This window comes from Balaenoptera ricei, chromosome 10, assembly GCF_028023285.1.
Source record: "Balaenoptera ricei isolate mBalRic1 chromosome 10, mBalRic1.hap2, whole genome shotgun sequence".
NCBI lineage: Eukaryota > Metazoa > Chordata > Mammalia > Artiodactyla > Balaenopteridae > Balaenoptera > Balaenoptera ricei.
The window spans coordinates 5,686,957-5,708,227 of record NC_082648.1 but is presented as its reverse complement, the minus strand read 5'-3'; the positions used below and the strand labels follow the sequence as shown (position 1 = coordinate 5,708,227).

General features: G+C 49.8%; 2 protein-coding genes across 5 annotated transcripts in view; both read left to right on the top strand.

The window, feature by feature from the left end:
• The window catches only part of VWF (von Willebrand factor), a 161,112-nt gene extending 160,628 nt beyond the window's left edge, over positions 1–484 (top strand). For all 4 annotated transcript variants that reach the window (XM_059935150.1, XM_059935147.1, XM_059935148.1 and 1 more), the window contains one exon: positions 175–484. In XM_059935150.1, the coding sequence (XP_059791133.1) occupies positions 175–363 (189 nt within the window). In that variant the 3' untranslated portion in view covers positions 364–484. The remainder of the gene's footprint in view (positions 1–174) is intronic.
• Positions 485–3,994: 3,510 nt separating this feature from the next.
• ANO2 (anoctamin 2) overlaps positions 3,995–21,271 on the top strand; it is a 361,403-nt gene continuing 344,126 nt past the window's right edge. The window contains exon 1 of the mRNA XM_059935146.1: positions 3,995–4,011. The gene's annotated coding sequence lies outside the window, so the exon portion shown is untranslated. The remainder of the gene's footprint in view (positions 4,012–21,271) is intronic.

Below are 21,271 nucleotides of genomic sequence, written 5' to 3'. Positions count from 1 at the left end.
AGACTTCCCAAGAGCTACGTTTACACATTGTTTGGCTGTCCTGTGTTTCCCCGGGCAAGGCCAGACCTTCTTGATTGGAGGAGGGCAGGTGGAGGAAGTGGCCTGCCCCAGAGCCCTCCCCACCCTGGGACTCTCCACCGCCCGCAACGGCCGCCTCTCTCTGCCCCGCCATAGGGAAGGTGCACCAGCAAAGCCCTGTACTCCATCGACACAGAGGACGTGCAGGAGCAGTGCGCCTGCTGCACGCCCACACGCACGGAGCCCATGCAGGTGCCCCTGCGCTGCGCCAACGGCTCCATCATCCACCACGTGGTCCTCAACGCCATGCAGTGCAAGTGCTCCCCCAGGAAATGCCGCCAGTGAGGCGCGGCCCTGCCGCGGACACCCGTCACCACGCGCTTGGCGACCCCTGCTCGGCGCATGCGCGCTCTGCTCCCGGGCTCCCCCGGGCCCGCAATAAAGGCCAATCTGTCATCTTGCCAAAGGCTCATGGTTCATCTAGGCTGAGATGGCTATTGTAGGCTGGGCTGGAGCTCTGAGGCTGGCGCTGAAGGGGGCGGGGGGTAGGGGAGCACAGGCTCCATCTGGAAACACTGGAGCCCCGGGGTCTGCGGGAGGCACCGCCCACCTCGGGGAGAACGTGGCATCTCAGCGTCCACGGGGAGGGAAGGGGAAAGTGAGCGCCAGGCCTCCTCGGAAACAGCCCAGTGGCTGAAGGAGAAGGGATTTGCTCTGGAACACTGGGGTCTCCAGTCTCTGAATCCAGGGGCTTCTGGGCAGAGCAGAGGGGGGCCCTGGAGCCAGGCTCCCGCCAGGCTGTGGCCAGTGTGGCTGACTTGATGGGGAAGGAGCCCCAGTGGGTGTGCAAGGGGTTCTCTGAGCCCTCGGCTGAGCCACTGCCTGTGTCCCTCAGTGGCCCCCGTGGGAGGGTGAGAGGCTGGGGGCTGGGGGGCTGGAAACACGGTGCTGGGCATGTGCGGGAACGTGGTCCCTCGTGGCACAGGCGTGGCCGTGGCCGGGGACCCCCAGACTCAGGGGCGGCCCAGGTTCCACCCATGGCCTTCGCTGGACTCTGTGGCCTCAGCAAGCCCCTTAGCGGTTTTCAGACTTAGTTTCCTCAACTGGAACCAGGAACGTCAGTCTCACTCACTCGGTTGGGAGGGTCAAATAAGCCAGAAAGTCCGGGAGTAACTATGAATTGCTCTATAATAACGGAAAAAGTGACCAGAAGAAAAATGGGGTAATCAAGGTTCAAAGGGGAACCCTAAGTGTCCCTACCGTCAGTGGCAGAGCACTGAGGGTTTCCTTTGTTCTGAGGGGTGAGGGGGCTGAGTTCCTTTTGGGCTGGATGCTGGAGGCGGAGGCCCTGCCCACTCCAGGATCCTTTAGTGGACAGAAGAGGTGTAGGTAACGCCAGACCTCACCGGGTCCCCAAATCACTAACCACTGCTGTCACTCTCAAGGAGAGATCATCCTTTCTTAGACTTTTATGAAAAAAGCTTACATGTATATGCTGGCAAGATGGCAGAGACTCTAGGTGGGGAGAGCACACCCATGAGAATAAAGCAACTGTCCTGGTTATGAGACAGGAATTTGATGGAGGATGGACTTTCACGCCAGATCCTTCTAACCCAGGAGAGACTCAACTCATTGAACGTACTGGACGATGGAGCTGGAAAGGATTTAGACATTATCTCATCCACTGCCCTCTCCTGCCCCTTTGCAGAGGATGAAAGCAGCTCAGAGAACTTGAGTGACTTGCCAAAGGTCACACAGCTGCTGGGTGGCAGGGTCAGGTTCAGAACCCAAGTACCTGGACACCTGGGCAGGAACTCCTGAGCCGGTCCATCAGAGCCGCACGTCCCTGGTGCTGACAGATCCGGCCCTGTTCTCACAGGAACCAGTGACGGCTGCATTTCTAGGTCTTTCTGCTTCTGTCACTGCTGGGGAAGAACCTCCGGGGAAGATTACATTAAAGGCAAATGGCATGGGTTGTGTTGAGTCGTTTTGGTGGGGAGTTTAGCCGGGTAGAGGGAAGGAAGAATGGATAGAAGTTTTATGTAACTGCTCAATAATTCAAAGGCTGTCATCATCCATCACCCCGCCTCCAGTTTGAGTGCCTCTATGGTGTCTGTAGGAAACCAGATCCAGGGCCAGAGAATTACCTGTCTCTCTTCTGACTGATCGCCTAATGCTCCACCTGGGCACGAGGTGCCATTGGAGGCATCGGCCACAGAGAAACTCAGCAGGGAGACTACCTCTTCAGCAGAAGGTGTCAATTTCCCAACTGCCTCCATAGCCTGAGTTCTCCTCATATTTACTGATGGGACAGTTCGCTACCAAGAGAAAAGCTGAGTCAGAAAAATTGCATATTGTGATTAAAAAAAAAAATGCAGGGAGTAGGGTAAAAAGGAGAAACTGGTAGTGGGGGTATGAGCCAGGAGCCGTCCCCATTCTACATGTGTTCCAGGGCGGGTCTGCCTCTGGTCTCAGGCACTCTCCTTTTTGTCACCCTTAGACCAGATGGGACAGTCCCCAAAGGGAGAGTCTTAGGGGGAGTCTCAAGGTAGGAGTATGCAGGGACCAGGGGACTAAAAAAGTGCTGGAGGGAGAGAAGAGAGGGAATGGATAAGGAACCACCATGGTGGAAAGGTTTCCAATCCTCTTGGCATTGAAAACACGTAGAGAAGGGTTCCCAGAAGTGAATGGAGAAGGGCGTTGTCTCAAGCAGCCAGGAACCAAGTGTTAGAGCACAGACTCTGGAGCAGGCACAGTCCTCAGAGGCACGGTGCCTGGCCGTTGACACTGCAGTCTCCTAATCTGTGAAATGGGCACACAGGCAGTAATTACCTCCTAGATTTGTTACTAGAATTAGATAATTCCTCTGGGGAAGGCTCTGAGAAGGATGCTGAGGGGGAGGAGGTCCACGTCCACAGCAGCCGTGGTTACTCCTGGTGCCCAGGATACGGCCCAGGTTGGCACACACTGCTTTTGGATTTCCTTCTGCTCAGCCCCTGACTCCCCTTTACTGCCTCAGTTTCCTCATCTGTAAAGTGGGGAGCAATCCCCACCAGCCCACCTTATCAGCATAGGAGATAGGAAAGTCCGTGGTCATTCAGAGCCTACTTGACATATATTGTTAACATAATACCTTTTCATTTTCAGGGTCCCTGGTATTAATGCACTTGTTTAGCTTGGGGGCGTCTTGGAACTGTAGATTCCATCATCCAGAATGGCCCTTTGGAGGTCTTCTCTTCCATCCCCCTGCCCATGGCTAGGTACCAAAGCCATTCCGGAGAGATGGAGCGCCTCTTTTTCCTGGGATGGAGCTTTCACCATCTACCTCCTCAAGTGGTCCCAGCGTCTCCCTGGGAAGCTTTGCTAAAACCTGCCCCTCCCCTTGCCTCCTGCAGCCCCTCTTCCTGTCCCCGGGGCACGATTCCTCCACTCCTGCTCCTTTTAGTCTAGAGAAAGGTGGGGACAGCTGGTGGCGGGTGGAGTGCAGGCAGGTGTACCGGAGAGCCTCCCACCCGTACGCAGGCGATCAGGGCCAGGGCGGCGGGAAGCAGGCTTCCCCGGGCGGGATTGGAAGCTAATCAGGCAGACTGTTCACGAGATAATCCGGCTGAATGCTCACACCGGAACGAGGTTAGCAGGCAGCTCCCCGGGGTGGGGAGAGCAGCGGTCTTACTGTCTCGCCCCTCAGCTTCATTAACCGGAGCGTGTCCCGGACTCCACCCGCCCACGGGAACGCGCTCCTTTCTCCACGTGGCGCGACCAGCGCAGGTGCGCCTAGGGCGCAGCTCCGGGGAGGCGGTAGCCGCTGGCGAGGGGTGGGGGAGGGGGCAGCGGCAGCAGGCTGGGGCGGGCACGTCCAAACGGAGCTGAGCCGCGATGGAATTAGTCCCGCGACTGAACAAGCCAGTGCAGACGGCAGAGCGGCCCCAGCCGAGGGGCGGTCCCGGTTTCCTGGCCTGCGCGCTTGCACCATGGCCACCCGCGGGCGGAGCGGTGAGTCCCCCTGCCGGGGACCCTGGTCCTGGGCATCTGACAAGTTGTAGAAGGCAGAGGGGCTGGGAGTGAAGGAGATGGCAGCTTAGCTCCTCCCCGTTGGGATTTGTGACCCCGAGGGAACCTGGAGGGGGTGGTTCCAGAGCTGACCCTTCTCTCCCGGGATAGGGAAGGCGAGGGACGCCTGAGCACTTTCCTGGACACTCATTTCTAATCAAGGAGAGAAGAGGTAGGACAAGAGGCAGAAGACTGGTGCAGTGGCTTTTTGGTGATGAATTACCAATTCCTATCTCTTTATCTTCATGTTAAGTCGGGGGGTGTTCAGTTTAGTGCGTCTGAATGGCAAGCAAACACCCAGGGTTTAAGTCAGAAACAATCTGCTGAGGACAGAGGTTCAGATCCACCCCCTGCAATTTGACTTCGGCGTTCCTGGAGCAGCTTCACAGTTTCAGGAAGTCTCCTCCAGCCCTTATCCAAACCCCCCCCCCCCCACCCCAGGAAGGGCATTTACACCTCGGGGTGCAGGGAAACACAGGCGTGACTTTCCTGGGGACTTTTTTTTAGAGGAAAAGCAAATTGAGGCAGCGTTTAGGGCAGCAGGATGTGATCCTGCTGCACCTCCAAATGATACTGAGTAGAAAGACGTGTTTGGCAGGGTTGACCTTGCTTGGAAAGGGATTTTGTTGGGTGTCTTGTTTCTGGTGGTTCGTGGGAGAGGCGTGGAGTGGCGGGGGCAGGGTGCCCACTTCATTGGCATGAACGGTGGGCAGAAGGGACTGGAAGGTAGACATCAGCCACAGTCCTGAGACTTTGTGAGCAGGTGTGGAGAGACACCCCGGGACCACGTGGATGCGGGTCCAGGATAGAAGTGCCCACTGAGCAAGGTTAGGTCTCAGCCGGAAGGCAGGTGACAGGTGAGGGAAGATCTTACACAAGGTAGGGCGCTTCTGGAGGATGACGAGACCCCGGGTCCCTGCACTTGCCTGGGCTTTGTGCTTGGGACCGGACATTAGAGCCCTGCCTCAGCTGCTGGGTGTCCAGGGCCCAATCTCCCCCTCACGGTGTCCTGTCATGCACCGTCATTTTGGGAGCCAAGAACCTGAGAAGGTCCTTTCGGGGCACCTGCATCGCTCTCTGAGTTGCCTCTACGTGGGTCCTGGGCCTCTTTGCTGGCTGATGGAGGAAGCTGTGTGAGGAGTGGGGATGGGTTCCAAACACCAGCCTCAGGTTCTGTCCAGTTTCTCTCTGCCCCTTCCCTGCCCTCTTCCACTACAGGGCACAGCTAGGCGGCCGGAGGCACTGGGGACTAAAGTGGAGCTTGTCTTTCATTTTCTTTAATGAGGACCTGATTCCTAGAGCACACGGAGAACAGAAACTTGACCACTAGAGATGAGAATCTTGTCTCTAACTACAAAGTAGAATCGGTCTCTATTTGTATGCAGGTGGTTGGGGAGGAGGAGTTTAAACAGAGATTGCATTCAAGGAAAGAACCAGCCGTGTGGACACCTGGAGAATGATCTAGCAAAGGCAGTAGTGGCGAAAGACCCCATGGCAGCAACGTGCTTGGGCTGTCCAAAAAATAGGGGGGAAGCCCAGTGCCTGGAGGGAGAGGGAGAGGGAGAGGGTGAGAGTGAACCAGATCACGCGGAGTCCTGGGACTCAGGCCATATGTTTTTGACTTTTCAAAGAGAAAGGGAAGAGTAACATTTATCAAGCATCGCCTGTATACCAGACACCGTGCTTTGCTTCCCCCAAAACCTGGGGGTCAGTGTTAAGTCCATTTCATTGAAGAGGAACCTGAGATTCAGAGAGGTTACGAAATATGTCTGTTATATTGTGTTAACTACCGAATCATCAGAGAAGGATAAAGTTGGAATTCAAATTCATTTCCCCGCCCCCTCACCTTGTTGCTTTTGTTCTGTTCTTAAGAAGCCATTAGAAGGGAGTGTAGATACCAACAAGGAGGGGTGGGTGAGAAATGTGGGTGGAACTGGGGCTTTTAGGGAGATACTAATTTTGCAAGGCTGGTAGGTGGTGCTGTGGTCATAGTGGAGGCAAGGCTTGCCTTGACACGACTTCCAATCTGGAATCATCATGGTTAGTTTACTTAGTGGGGTCAAGCCCAGGAAGGCAGGTTGTCACCACCAAACTCCTAAGGCAATGTGCCACTGTGATCTCCACTGGGGACATGACTTGAGCACGGGTTATCTGAGTCCCACATCTGTGGTTCACAGGCACGTGGGAGAGACTGACCCACTGGGGGCAGAGGACTTGCCCAGTGTCTGATGTGCTCTAGCAAACCTGGCTCACGATCACTTCAATGGATCTGCACACCATGCACCTGTGCTTGCAGCTCACATCAGTTCAGAGCACACCTGCCGAGCCAGATGCTACACTCAGTGCTGGAGCTACAAGGATCAGCGAGGGCACACAGTGGCCTGTCAGGATTCTTGGTGCCCTAAGTTGATCCTAGTAGTTTAGCAACCACCACATCCACTGTTCTTGGACATGAGAAGGAGGAGCCAGGATCAAACCTGGGCTTGTTTAGACCAAACCAAGGAAATTAGCCCTGTCTATACTTCAGGTATTTCAAGATGTACTAGAGGTCTTTCTTAGGCTCCTACTGACAACCCTGCCCTTCCTCCAGAAACTCTTAAGGAAATAATTTATGAGTCTGTCTGTCTGACAGCTCTCCATCTAGATTAACTTGTGCTGAAACTACGAAAGGATGGCAATTCTCACAAGGAGCCAGGGTCAGATCCTCTCTCTGTGTAGCAAACACAGGTATAAAGCACCCTTGCATCTTCTGACTGGTTCACTGACCAAGGGATAATTCCCACTTTCTAGCCTGTTGTTCATCATTAACTAATTAAAATCGCTTAAAAATTAAAAAGTAATGATACAAGCCCATTGTGAAAAAAAATTAAATGCAAATAAATAAAATACCTGTTTTTAATATTTTGGTAATTATTCTTCACCCTAACTCCTTTTTAATCCATTTTTATTCTTGCCTATATCAGTAACTATTTCTGTTTCTTATTTATTAATCTTCAAACTAATTACAAAAAAGGAAAGCCTAGATGCAGTAAAACTTAAATCAAGGATAAATTAGCAAATGCCAAATAATGAAAGATTAGGAACATATTATTATAGCACCAAAACCTAGAGAAGAATAGTTCCTGTAATTGAGTGAAAACTTACCTATGAGCCTCCTGACAGGCAGAACAGAAAAGAGATAGTAAGTTACGTGGGTCTCATTGCCTAAGAAAAGGAGACTAGTTCATCAACATTAAAGTTTAAGAAGAATGGCACAGTGGTATTTGTGTGACATATAAGACATTCCCTAGCATAATGGGCTGTAGTTTCATTAATAGCTTTTCAGAAAGAGTATTATTTTTCATGTGGGCATTTATTATATTGTTTCTGATTCTTTTTTTAAAAGAGGTGTTTCTGTTTTACTCTTTTCTGGTCCATTCTCTTCCATTATATTGAAAAAAATGCTGTTTTCAAACCATTAGATAACCAGCTATTGGGTTAAACCTCTAATTTGAAAAGTTGTGGCTTACAGCAGATAGAAAACTTAGAGGCTAATAGTCCGTTTTGACCAATGGCTCACAATCTCTTTTCCTCGCCTGTATAAGAAAGTGATGCACTCTTCCAACAGGTGCAGTACTTTAAATTTATTTATGTATATTTATTTTGGCTGCACTGGATCTTAGTTGTGGCACGTGGACTTCTTAGTTGCGGAACGCAGGGTCTAGTTTGCCGGCCAGGGGTCGAACCCGGGCTCCCTGCATTGGGAGCTTGGAGTCTTACCCAGTGGACCACCAGGAAGTCCCAGGAGTAATTCTTATCCAAGTTTCTATCTGTTATCATTTCCCTTCATTGTGAAGAACATGCTTTAGCATTTTTTTAAAATTTTATTTTATATTGGAGTATAATTGATTTACCCCAAATTTTATTTTATATTGGAATATAATTGAGTATAATGTATTAGTTTCAGGTGTACGGCAAAGTGATCAGTTATACATATACATATATCCATTCTTTTTCATTTCTTAAAGTGCATTTCTGCTGGTGACAAATCCTCTCAACTTCTTTACCCACCCAAAACTCCAGAATTCCATACCACAAAGCACGGAAGAGGTGATTGGCCAGAAATCCCTCTCTGCTCGTCTTTTCAGCATCTCAATTTTTTATCCACCCTTTCCTCGAGCACCTACTATGTGCCAGGCTGCAGTAAGGATCAAAGGTGATATCCAGTCCCTACCTTTGAGAATCTCTCCCTGCCTGGGGTGTACAAGTGTGAGGGGGTTGTCCAGTCTGTCAAGTTGGGGGAAGTTTGAGCAAGGCTGTGAAGTACAGGTATTTGACGTGGATGGTATCTCCCTGGGCTGAATTACTGCACTTGTAAGTGGAGATATTTATTATTGTCCACATTAATGAAGGGTACTGTATTAGGGTAATGCTCTGCTCTATTTATTATTATTCACGTTGATAATGAAGGGCACTCTATTAGGATAATGCTCAGATAACTGCTCTGACGAATAGACTGAAAAATAAGGAGTAAAACACAACAAGAGTTTACTTCTTGTTAAAGTGATAGGCCTGGGTGGGTAAACAAGTTGGTGGGGTGACTCTTTCCCAGGAAGCTTTGCAGGGACCCGGGGTGATGGAGGCTCCTCCAGCTTCAACTATGACTTCCGAGGTGGCCCTGAGAATTGCCCTTCCAGTTATCTGAGCCGGGAAAGAGCGTGCAGGAGCACGCAGAAGCATGCAAGGAAGGTTTCTATGGGCCAGGCCTAGAAATAGCACATATCGCTCTTCTCACATTCCTCTGGCCGGAATTCAGTCCCGTGGCCACATCTAGTTGCAAGGGAGGGAGGCTAGGAAATATGGTCTAGCTGTGTTTTCAGGGAGAAGAGGAAGACATGGATTTTGGTAAGCAGCTTGTAGTCTCTGTCATAGGGGCCTATCAAAAATGGTAAGTTTGGTGTGGTATAGTCACACTTACTCTACTGTATTAAGGTTACAGATTTAGACATTTGTCTCCCCAAGTAGGCTCTGAGATCTTCAAGTTTCAGCACCCAGGACAGGACAGGGTATGTGGTGAATGCTTATTAAATGGTTTGTGAATGCATGAATGAATGAATGAATGAATGGTGAGCTGGTGTGACAGTAGCTGACCAAAAGATTCTGCTGCTTCTTTATTATCTTTTTTAAAAATTGAAGTATAGTTGATTTACAGTGTTGTGTTAGCTTCAGGTGTACAGCAAAGTGACTCAGGTATACATATATATACATATTCTTTTTTGTATCCTTTTCCATTATGGTTTATCACAGGACACTGAATATAGTTCCCTGTGCTATACAGTAGGACCGTGTTGTTTATCTATTTTATACATAGAAGTTTGTATCTGCTAATCCAAAACTCCTAATTTATCCCTCCCCCACCCGCTTTCTCCTTTGGTAACCATAAGTTTGTTTTCTATGTCTGTGAGTCTGTTTCTGTTTTGTAAATAAGTTCATTTATATCATTTTAAAAGATTCTACATGTAAGTGATATCATATCATATTTGTCTTTCTCTGTCTGACTTACTTCACTTAGTATGATAATCTCTAGGTCCATCCATGTTGCTGCAGATGGCATTATTTTGTTCTTTTTTATGGCTGAGTAATATTCCATTGTGTGTGTGTGTATATATTTACCACATCTTTATCCATTCACCTGTTAATGGACATTTAGGTTGCTTCCATGTCCTGGCTATTGTAAATAGTGCTGCAATGAACATTGGGATGCAGGTATCTTTTCAAATTATAGTTTTCTCTGGATATATGCCCAGGAGTGGGATTGCTGGATCATATGGTAACTTTATTTTTAGTTTTTTAAGGAACCTCCATACTGTTTTCCACAGTGGCTGCACCATTTACATTCCCACAAACCGTGTAGGAGTGTTCGCTTTTCTCCATACCCTCTCCAGCACTTGTTATTTGTAGACTTTTTAATGATGGCCTTTCTGACCAGTGTGAGGTGGTACCTCACTGTAGTTTTGATTTGCACAGTTGCTCTTTTAAAATAATATTTAAGAAATTTAAAAAGTGACATCTGGCTATTTGAGTTAGAGAAAGCAGGTGAAGGTATTGTGAATCTTCCTTTAAATGTGAAATATATACTTCACTGGTTCTTGAAACTCAAGCAATTTGATTCTTTGCTACTCAGAGTTTGAATTTAATTTCTCCTTGGGAAACTCAATCCTTTGCAGAATTTAAGTACACACCTTTATGAAATGAATACATTGGGTTAAAGGAAAGAGAAAAAGAGAAATTACAAAAATAATACATGAACTAGAGATACAGCTGCATATTAAAAATATTTTTTCAATAACAATTTTATTATGAAGGATTTAACCAAGGTATTTAGTTATGGGACTTGGCTATGATCCTCTGAAGTTAGGTGAAATGATAAAATTCTACCTGAGGGCCACCTTTTAAGAAAGCTGCTTTATCAATGTGTGCTGTATCATGATGGTGTTATATACTTATCTCCATGCTCCTCCTGGAAAATCACATATCTGTGTCGTCAATTTAGAGGAAGATGCTTGCCTTCCTGTTTGTTATGGCAGGTAGATGTGTCTCCAGTTCTTCTATAAAGTATATCAACTCATTCAGGCACAAGTTAACCACATTTAATGAAATTTAGCATTTGCCTTTACTTGGTATGTGTAGACCCATTCCTACCCCTTTTGATTCTCAAGCTGGTTTTATGATCAAGGATCTAATGTATGCTTTAAAAGTCAGGGAGCCAAACTGAAGCTGCACAGATGGGTCCTACCCCAGGTAGAAGCACACACCTCTGCTGTAGCAGCGGGCCAAGCTCATGGGTGCCAAGCACGGAGCTTTTCCTTCTCCATTGACAGGCTTCCCTTGCTTCTAGGTTCATGTAGCACCCAACTTTTTTTTTTTTTTAACACCCAGGTCAAGGCAGGTCTAGATCTAAACATTTACCTTCGCTGTGCTATGTGGCCCTTCATTTTATTTGTCCTAAGCTTCCCTTGTTCACGTTCTAGGTGATGCTTCTTCCATCTAACATTTTAGGACCTGTGACTGGATCTGTGCTCACATTTTTGATTCTGTTAGTGATTCTATAGACCAATGGTCTCCACCCTGGTGGCGCAATAGAATGCCCCAGGCAAATAAGTCCAGATCTCGAGGTGGAACCAGACATCAACCTTTTAACTTTCATAAGTGATTCCAACGTGCATCCAAGGCTGAGAACCACTCTCTATGTCCATTTGTCCTCGCTTTTACCGATCGCTGGATCCTAGTATTTTAAGTCTGGCTTCCCATGGCAGGCTCCTCCCCACCCTCCCCATAGAGTAGCTCTTGGGTGCTTCTACTTATCCCTTTTCCAGAACTTCTCCTCCTGGTTCTGTCCTTTGGAATGTGGTGATTGTAACTTCACTGATAGTCAAATGAGGACACATCTGGTCTTAAGTGAGAGCAATCTGTATTTGGCTAGGACAGCAGCCTAGTAGAGGTGAAGTTATGAGACATTAAAAAATGTGTCTCCCAAGTGTTTCCACCACTAGTTATTACAGGATCTCCAATCCCTCTTAAAGTCCCACCCAGTAATTATGGGAGACCCTAGGGGGTGTCTCAAGTGTTTTCATGAACAGTTCTTCAAGATTCTACACGGTGTTATCATCTCAAAGGATGCTGGCTGTCGAGACTTCTCTTTTCCAAAGCTATGGGGAAACACCTGCCCAACTCCCAGAGCTGATTACGTGCCAGTTCCCCTGTTAGGGCTAAGGATTCAGTGGTGAACAAGACAGGCACGATTCCTGTCCTCAAGGAGAGTACAATCTACCAGGTGAAGGTTTGTCTACATGATATGAATTTACTCATATCTGTTAACAATGCTGTAACATAGAGAAAATTTCTGAGCAATTTCCTATAGACTATAAATGTATTTGGGATATTTATAAAAATCTCAGGTTCATCCATATCCCTCACATCTGCTGAGTCCCTCTAGAACTTTCATCCAGACCCGAAGGCTCCAGCAGTTTCAGTGGAGAGCTATGATTGGAAGAGCTGTCTTGGGCATTAACCTCAGAGCCAGTTCATTTTGGGCAACAGAAATCCGTTCCACCTTCTCTGGAGAGCAGGGGATAAGAAAGAGATCATCAGTCTTGGTGACACCCAGGAGGAAGAGAAGGGTCAGAGATGGGAGCTGTTTGTGGGTGGAGGAGGATGAGGGCTGTATACCCAAGAGAAGAGTCAGTCAGTCTCATGAAAGTGGGGCGTGTGCGTGTGTAGAGGGCTGGGGGAAGGAGTACGTTTTGCTCACAGTCGCATCGTCATGCTTGTTCCCGTCGGTGTACTTGCAAAACAGGTTATGACTAACTAGCTAACAGAACAGCTTTGACCAGTTACGTTGTAGATGCGTCATGTCCTCATGACACAGAGGGAGGGACGTTGATAACCTCAGTCTCATCAGTCACACATCAAACCACAGTGTAGGATGGGCTGCCAATGAGTAGGTTTCATCTGGGCACCTTATCCAAGTCCTGATCTGTGGTTTTTGTTGTGGAGGGAAGTACTTCCTGAAATGAATTTCTTGTTCTTTTTTTTTTTTGTCCCTGGTCTTCATTTTTAGGACCTTGGATCTGAGCATTGAATGTAAATGCTGTTTGTTAAAAGTCCTCTTTAAAGAGGTGAGGGACGTTCAGAATGTCCCGGCAGCAGGGGACTTATGGAGTAGTCTGGGCTGTCCTTCTCCCTTTCGTACCGTAGAGCCTGCTGGTTAAAAGTGTGCACTGTGAGTACGTCACTTACTAGCTGGTGACCTTGGGCAACTTACCTGACCTCTCTATGCCTGTTTTCTCATCAGTAAAAACAGGACAACAGTAGTACCGACCTCAGAGTTATCATGAAGACGAAATGAGTCGTTACACGGAAAGCGCTCAGAACAGTGCCTGGCACATGTCAGGTGCCAGCTGTTAGTGCTGTAGTTGTTCTAATGATTAGGGCAGGTCTGTGCTCAATTCACAGGGGACTCCACTCTGTTCAAAATTCACTCACAAGCAACGATTCTTTCATTCCCCACATTATTACCTCCAGATGTTTACTGAGCCCCTATTGCATCCAGAGTTCTGTGATAGGAATACAAAGATATAAAAGGCAAATTTTCTGACCTTCTTGAGGATTTCCCTAAGTGGTTAGAAAAGGCTTGGTATAGGAATAGGACTTTAGCTGGATGGGATTTAGACAAGTGGAGAGAACATTCCAAGCAGGGGTGACTGTGAGCAAAGGCACGAGAGAAAGTTAGTTTGGAGATAGGTCTGGCTAAAAAGGAATGTTCTTATCTGATGGATGAATTAGGGAGCAGAGATATGTAACAGCCAGATATGGAAGTCTTTGAATGCCAAGTTGTTTGTAAGTCCCAAGACAATGAAGGTTTTGAGTAGCAGAGTGACCAGTGAAATAAGAGTGTTATAAAGGGTCACATGTAGTGGAAAAGGAGTTAGGGATCCATCCATCCAATCATCCATCCATCCATCCATCCATCCATCCATCCAATCATCTCTCCATCCATCCAATCATCTCTCCATCCAGCCATCCAGCCATCCACCATCCATCCGTCCATCTGCCCATCCATCCTTCCCCCGACATTGCATTTATCCTAACCATAGCCAGAGTGATCTTTCTGATGTAATTCTAACCATGTTGCTCTCCTGCTTTAATGTTATTATAACTTGTGAACACTGCGTGTTAACAGAGTGGGATTTGGGGCGGGTATAGCATTTAGGAGAGACGTATAGGGGCAGAAGGGAGAACCACTCCAAAGACCAAAGATCAGAAAAAGCAGGTCACCTTCTAGAAGCTGCGGGTGGTTCAGTCTTTCTGGGGTGTGTGTGTGTGTGTGTGTGTGTGTGTGTGTGTGTAGTGACTTGCAGGAGATGATTGATACTGGGAAGACTGACAGGAACGACAGTCAAGAGCTTTGTAGGCCACGTTAAAAAGTGTGTTCCATAAACTAGAAGGATCCTTTCTTTGCCCCTCAAATCCCACCGCATAGTTGGCCACCTCCTGGGACTATGTGGGTGGAGAAGGAGCAGGCGGAGGCAGGCAGTCCTTGATCTCAGGCGGTTGATGATCCGAAACAGCCAGGACCAGCGGCTGATTGCAAGGGACCATGCAAATGACTGCCTTTCTCCCTGCAATCTCCTTTCCTCTCTTGCCCATTTGAAGACGCGCTTACTCATCTTTTCTGGATGCATCTCAAAAGGTGTGTATGCTGGGGAACCTTTCCTGATAGCTTTAGGCAGAGCACTTCTGTAGGTCTTTGTTCAGATTCCAACTTTAGCTCTTCTCTTACTCCTGGAATTATCTCCTCATTAGTCTATTTTCCTCGCTTACTAATCTGCCTTCCCTGTGGGCACCTAGGGGTTGGTGGCAAGGAGCATGTTCTGTTTACCTTGAGTTTCCAATGTATTATTCAGTGCCTGGGAAGTTAAATGGTTCTGGAATGAATAGAGATGTGGAAGTTTAGATGTATGTACACTCCCCCCGCCTCCCCGCCCCGCCCCCCCCCCCCCCGACCCCAATGGCCAGTTGTACCTGGAGCACGATGTGAGAGTGTGTTCAGTGGAGGAGGGGCCGGGAGGGGGAGGGCGGGCCGTGGGTGGGTGCTGGGAGATGAAGCAGCTCAGACAGGTAGGTGGGGCTCAGATGATGAAAGGTCCTGTGCACCAACTAGACAATTTGGTCTTATTCTAAGAAGAGTGGGAAACCACCGCAAGGGAGTAACTTGGTCACATTGTTTCAAAATGGTAACACCAGCTGCATCATGAGCTGTGGGGAGAGCTGCATCGTGAGCCTGAGCCAGTGATCCGAGGACCAAAGGGGAGATCAGTGGCAGGGAGGCCAGTTAACTCTTCCTTATCCAGGTTCAAGGCAGGGATGCAGACTGTGGCTGTATCATCATCAGGAAGGGGGTGTTTGAACATCGGGGGAGAGAGGGCTGTTTTTGAGCGAGGCCGTGAGATGAGCAGAGCTGAGGAGACAGGTCTGCAGATGGTCCTTTCGTGGGGAGGGGACCGGAGGGTGGTCCTTCTGTCACTTTGGCCGCATTTGGGGGCTGAGAAAGGTGACATTCAGCAGGACCTATGGGGCAAGGGGTGGGGCGATCAGCAGGGCCATTGGGTCCAAATTTTGAGCTTAGAATATCAAATTTTGACTGTTGCCCTGGGTCAAATTCATGCAGGAAAGCAGGGTGAGACCTCGGTGGAAGGGTTGACTCTGAAATGAAATCCATCCATCCCTGGATTCTTGGGAAGGCTCCAGGTGAGCCTCTCAAAATCTGAAAGTGCCCAGGTCACTCTGAGACTTCCCGAGGGCCTGCCTGTCAGTAGGACCACCCCTGCCCGGTGTCTTGTCCTTGGCCTGGGAGGGTGTGGATACTCTGTCCCCCCTCAGGGCAGCCCTGGCCTGTCTGGTTTTGCCAGAAGTAGTGGCCTCAGAAGGCTGGTGACGGGGGCTGCCCTATTTTTCTGGGCATCTCACACTCACCTGCCAGTGGTTAGCGATGAGACAGCAATGATGCCATGAGGGAAACTTCGAGGATAAGCCCTGCTGCCCGGAAGTCCAGCTCCCACAGGAAACCTCTTCCTGCTGCTGTCTCTCTCGGAGGCTCTGGCAATTTCTCAGGCCCTGATGACTCATGTCGCCCTCCTCTGTGCCTGGGGAACCCACTGCCTGCTCTTTCTCTGCCCAGCCTGGCACTGCCTTGCTCTTGACTGTGTCTCCTGGTCCCTTTGCTCCAGTTTTCCCACCATCACCTACTGCCTGAGCTTTTCTCACTCTCACTAGCTCGTCACATCCTCCTGTTGCCCTTCTGCCCTCCTAGCTCTGAACCTTTGCTGGGACCCAGAAGATCCTTGACACACTGTCTGAGAGGTGTGGCATGATTTGAAGGGTCTGGAAACCACTCCCACCTTTCAGCACCTCCCTCTCACCTAACTGGGCGCACAGTGCCCACCGTTAGATGGTGTTCCTTCAGGCGAAGGCCCTGCCCTGTAAACATGCGGGTCTAGTGAGGTCTGCAGAGCCTTTAAAGTTTTCAAAATGCTTTCACTCAGATTATCTCAGGATGTCAGCACGGGCTACTTGTACTCTGGGGTAGGTTAGCTTCTTTGCCATGGCAGTGAGGGTTGGAAGCCCCTGGTAGTGGATGGGGGGTGGGGTGGGTGCAGGCTTACAATATGGGGACCCAGGCTGGGGAGGGGCCTTGGGCGGCCTAGGGAAGGGACAACAAAAGGGCAGGACCGAAAAACAAGTTCTCTCTGTTTTTCCATTTAGATTTGGGCTGTTCCCTGCCCCAAGACTCTGTTCTTTTCTCTCAAAATCTCCAATCCTGCTCCTTCTCCGTCTGCCTCCTGAGGCAGCACAACCTGAGGTGCCTGCAGGCCAACTGGGTGATGGAGCTTAGATCCAACTAGGAGGGGTGGAGTTCATCCTGGAAATACCTGGCTCTCCAGGGTAAAGAAGTGTGTGGTGGTCCCAGATGAGTAAGGAAACCAGCTCCCCTGTAGTGATGGGGGTGGACAGCAGGGGCTTCTCCTGTCTCATCCAGGAATCCAACGGGAAGCACATAGTAACCAGCAGACGGGGGCAGGGGGGAGTGGAGCAGAGAAGTGTGGGTGGGCAGAGATGGATGGAAGGGCAGACACTGCAGCCCCAAAGTGGGACTCGTTAACAATCCTCACATTTTCTGTAGCTCACATGCTTCTAAGGAATTTTAATCTTTTCTCTTGTTCTATCATCACTCTCCCCTATGAGGAAAGAAACAAAATGACCCCCTCCCCCCAATGATGGGAGGAAAAACTAAGCTCAGAGAAAAGACAGTATTTTTACAGAACTGTGCCCATGCCAGGACTAGGCACCCAGGGTCGTCCTGGCTTGGTGTGGGGCAGGGTGCTGGTGGCCGCTCCTGGGGGGGTCATGGGGTGGGGGCACGTGGCGAGGTCGACCCTCGTGCTTCTCAGGTGGTCTGGGCTACCCCCGTGTAGTCCCAAATCACGGTCTGGCGTTTATTAATTTTTTATTCTCGGTCTGACAATGACTGTCCACCGTGGCCTTGGACCACCACTCGGACAGGCTGCAGGTGCCTCCAAACCGCAAGCCAAGACCAGGATGGCCCTCCTTCCCTTCATTTCCTCCCGCCCCGCAAAAGGGCAGCCCCCCTAATCAAGCGCCCCTGTGGCTCCACTGGCCTTCAGCGTCTCCACAGATGGAGCAAATCAGAATATTCAGAAAAACGCAAGTTTCAAGGAGATGAGGGGTAGGAAGCAGGGCAGGAACAAGGTTGGAGAATACATGTCCCACCTTTCAGTTCATGGTAAAGACTTTATACTCAGGCAATGGGACCCTTTGAAGGGCTTTGAGAGGGAGGGTGGAGTAAAGTGAGGTCTCATCTTGAGGGATCCCTCTCAGGGTGGAGGAGGAGGAGGGACTGGGGGGCAGATGTGGATGTGCGGACGCGCTCCTGCCCAGGTGGGGCCACGCTGTCCATGCTCAGCGGAGGCCTCTGGTCATTTCCATCTGGTCACACTTGGACAAGGTGTGGAGGGCTGTCCTCTCCCGCCACCCTAATGCTCCTGGAGGCTTATGAAGGTCCAGACAATTGGAAGATGGGCTACTCACATATGGGGTGATCAGTTGGGGTGGTCATTTGGGGAGCTGAGCGAAGGTTTGGGATATAGAAGGAGTCCCTTAGACTGGACAGTCATGGGTTGTCACCAGTGGGTTATCTTCCCTCAGTGACGCCAGACAGTCAAGGCTGCTACTTGAGTCCCACCCTCTACGGCTCCCTGCTGACCAGTGGGGTCCACTGCCTGAAGCTCAGAGACCTTCCTTGGCCAACTTGACGTTTGTCTGTGTGGCCCTACCCCTCCGCCTACACCTCCCTCTGCACCAGCTCAGCTTGTAGCATCTCAGTCATGTCTGGGGTGGAAGGAGATTAGCTCTGCTTGTAGTATCTGAATATTCCCGTCTCACCTTGATTAGTAGCTTTCTGAAACAAGAATGTGCTGCGTTTGGGTTTTCTGGGTTCCTAAGGACCAAAACTGCAGGTGGCCTAGAGCTAGAGGAAGAAGCATGTTCCAGCCAGCAGGAGGAATCGATGCAAGATCCTGGCAGGGAGGCACTGTGATGTGTCAGAGAGACTGAGAGGAGAACAGTACGGCTGGAACTCAGAGCTCCACCAGGACACGGGACAGATGAGGCAGAGACGTGAACAGGCCGAATTCCACAGGGTCTCACAGCCCAAGAACGTGGGAAGCACCAGAAGTCTCCACACAAGAGGCGTCATGGCCTGATTGACATTTTGAAAGGACCCCCTTGTGGGGAACAGTGGCGGGGAGCAAGGATGGAAGTGGGGGGGGGTGTTGGGAGAGTGTGGAGTAAGACAGGTGAGCAAGGACGGTAAGTTGGACTAGACTAAGGTGGTCATGGACGTGGTGGAAAACAGATGGATTTAGGAGGTGTTTCAGGGGTGAAATTCATAGGATCGATCACAGATCGGATCTGGGGTGTGAGGGATGAAGGCTATCAGGGCTGCCTTCAGATTTCTGGTTCGTGGACTGAGCGATGGTGGTGGCATTCATAGCGATGGGGATACTGAAAAAGTGTCGCGTTGTGGAGAGGGTCGTAAGTTTGGTTTTGGACGTGTTGACTTTGAGGGGCCTCTGAAACATCCAAGCAGAGATGCCAGGTGGGCAGTGGGGTGTATGGGTCTGGTGGCTAGAGAAGAGTCATTGTTAAAGGTTAAATTTTGAGAGTCATCGTCATAGAGGTGATAATTAAAGTCATTGGCATGGATGCGAGTTCCCAGGAAGAGAGCTGAGTGTAGAGAGGAGGCCCCAGGTCCAGGCCTTGTGAAAATGCATCTAGTTGACCCAGAGACGGTAAGCTATGCCTCGCCCTCATGGCACCCTACCATTCTGATTCCAGTTCCAGTGTGTGGGGTTTTTCCCCACACCAAGCAGTTCTGCAACACCAGCTGGGTGTCCTACAATTCAACTCATTTCTGACACTGTCTAGCTGGAGACAGCATCGCATTGCACAGGTTAAAGGCTCAGTCCTACAAGACTACTCCCTACCCCATACCTCCTTCAGATGCCAATTGCAAGTCCAGGTTGTCACCTGTGCTTGAGATCCACTGGCTGTAGATGGAGGTTCCTATGACCCCCTCCTTGGGTTCAATTAATTTGCTAGAGTGGCTCACAGAACTCAGAGAAACATTTTGTTGATACTTACTAGACTACTGGTTTGTTACAAAAGGATACAACTCAGGAAGATCCACATGGTAAGAGATGGAGAGGACAAGGTATGTGGGAAGGGGCCTGGAGTTCCATGTCCTCTGGGTGTGCTATTCTCCCCACATCGCCACGTGTTCCCCAACCTGGAAGCTCAACGAACCCCCTCCTTTTGGGGCTTCATTCCATGGGCATGATTGATTACATCCTTTTGGGGGCTTCATGACATAGGCACAATTGATTAAATCTCTGGTCACTTGTGGTGACTGAGCTCAATCTCCAGCCCCCTCCCCTCCCAGGAGGTCAGGGGGCAGAAGGGGGAGGGGGGACTGAAAGTTCCACCCTCTCATCACAAGGTTGATTCCCCTGGCAACCAGCCCCCTTCCTTAGGTTACAGAGGGGCTTTCCAAAAGTCACCTCATTAACATAACAAAAGACACCTTGATGTTCTCCACATTTAGGGAGTTCTAAGGGTTTTAGGAGCTCTGTACAAGCAACAGAATGAAGACCAAATTGTCTGTTTCTTATAATAAGTCACAATATCACACCCCCAGAGCCCAGGAGGGTAGCTAAGCCACAAACACCCACGGATCTCTTGCTCAAGGCAGCTTGTGCTGAGAGCCAAGGGAATGACGTGAAAGGAAAATCAAAGAGGAGTCGGTATTGCTAAGAGAGCTCTCTGGAATGTCATTATTGCCTGGAATGTCTTTCTGGAGCTGGAATGGCGGAACCATATGCTGTGCTCTAATCATGGGTTGTGGGGAGAAGGTGGGCGTGAGAACATGGCCCCAGGCAGCCGTGATCCACGCGTCAGAGGGCAAGCGGAGGGGCCAGCCAGGATGGCCAGCAGAGCCCTGGAGGCCAGCCTCAAACCCCAGGTGGCACCTTTAGGGGATGGTGGCTCCCGGTCAGTGGTTTGACAAAAGCTTTAGGCTGACTCTGAATCTGAGCTCCCCAACTCGCAGTTGTGTGAATGTGAATTGCTGTCGAGGAAAGGTGGACGTTGACTGAGCATCCCCTGTTATCGCCTGCCCAGGTAGGCATCAGGATGGTCTCCGGCTGTTTAGACATGCACACGGAGGTTTCCAGGCCTTCCCTGGGGTGTAGAGGCCTGTTCTCAGTTCTGCCCTGGGCAGAAAGGCACAAGGGGAGAGGGATTAGCAAGACTGGGGACCAAGGAAGGAAGCCCGTCCCTGATACCCCGAGCTGGAGGCCCTCCAACCCCCGTCACACCACCAGCACGATTGCCCACTCCTGCCCCTCTGTGTTCTGTCCCCTGCCTTCCAGATGCTTCAAGACCCAGCTTCAGGTTTAATTCCTCCTGAAGCCACTTTGACTTTCCACCTTTCTGGTCTCCCTCAGTATAGACCAGAGCCCACACTCTAGAAACAAATTATGGAATCTTTACTTGCTTGTCATAATTGCGTTTCCTGCACATCAGCGGTATCTTCACAAAGAGATGATACATTTCTTAAGCACAGGGACCCGATGTCCCAGTTATCCCGAAACTGCCTGGCAGAGAGCTGGGCACATAGCGGGCTGCTCCACAACCCGGTAACTGACCAGAGGCTCTGTTTCAAGAGACCAGGAAGAGCTGCCTTTTCCACATTCGTTCGTTCGTTCATTCATTCATTCATTCATTTGGCAGGGGCTAAGGGCTGAGCTGGATGTATAAGGTGTGATTTCTGCTCACGTGGAGTTTAAAATGAAAACATACGAACAATGATAATAACCACTTTTTTATTGCATACCTGTAGTCTAGTGACTGTCCGGGTGCTTTGCATGTGTACCTCTCATTCTCACTCTCACTCCATCCTACAAGTTTGGGATTCTCCTTATTTTACAGTTGAAGAAACAGGCTCAGAGGCCTCAGAGCCAGCCCGTGACAGAGCTGAGGTGTCAGCCCAGGTGCCCTGAAGGGCTGCTCTGGGGGGGCCAGGGGG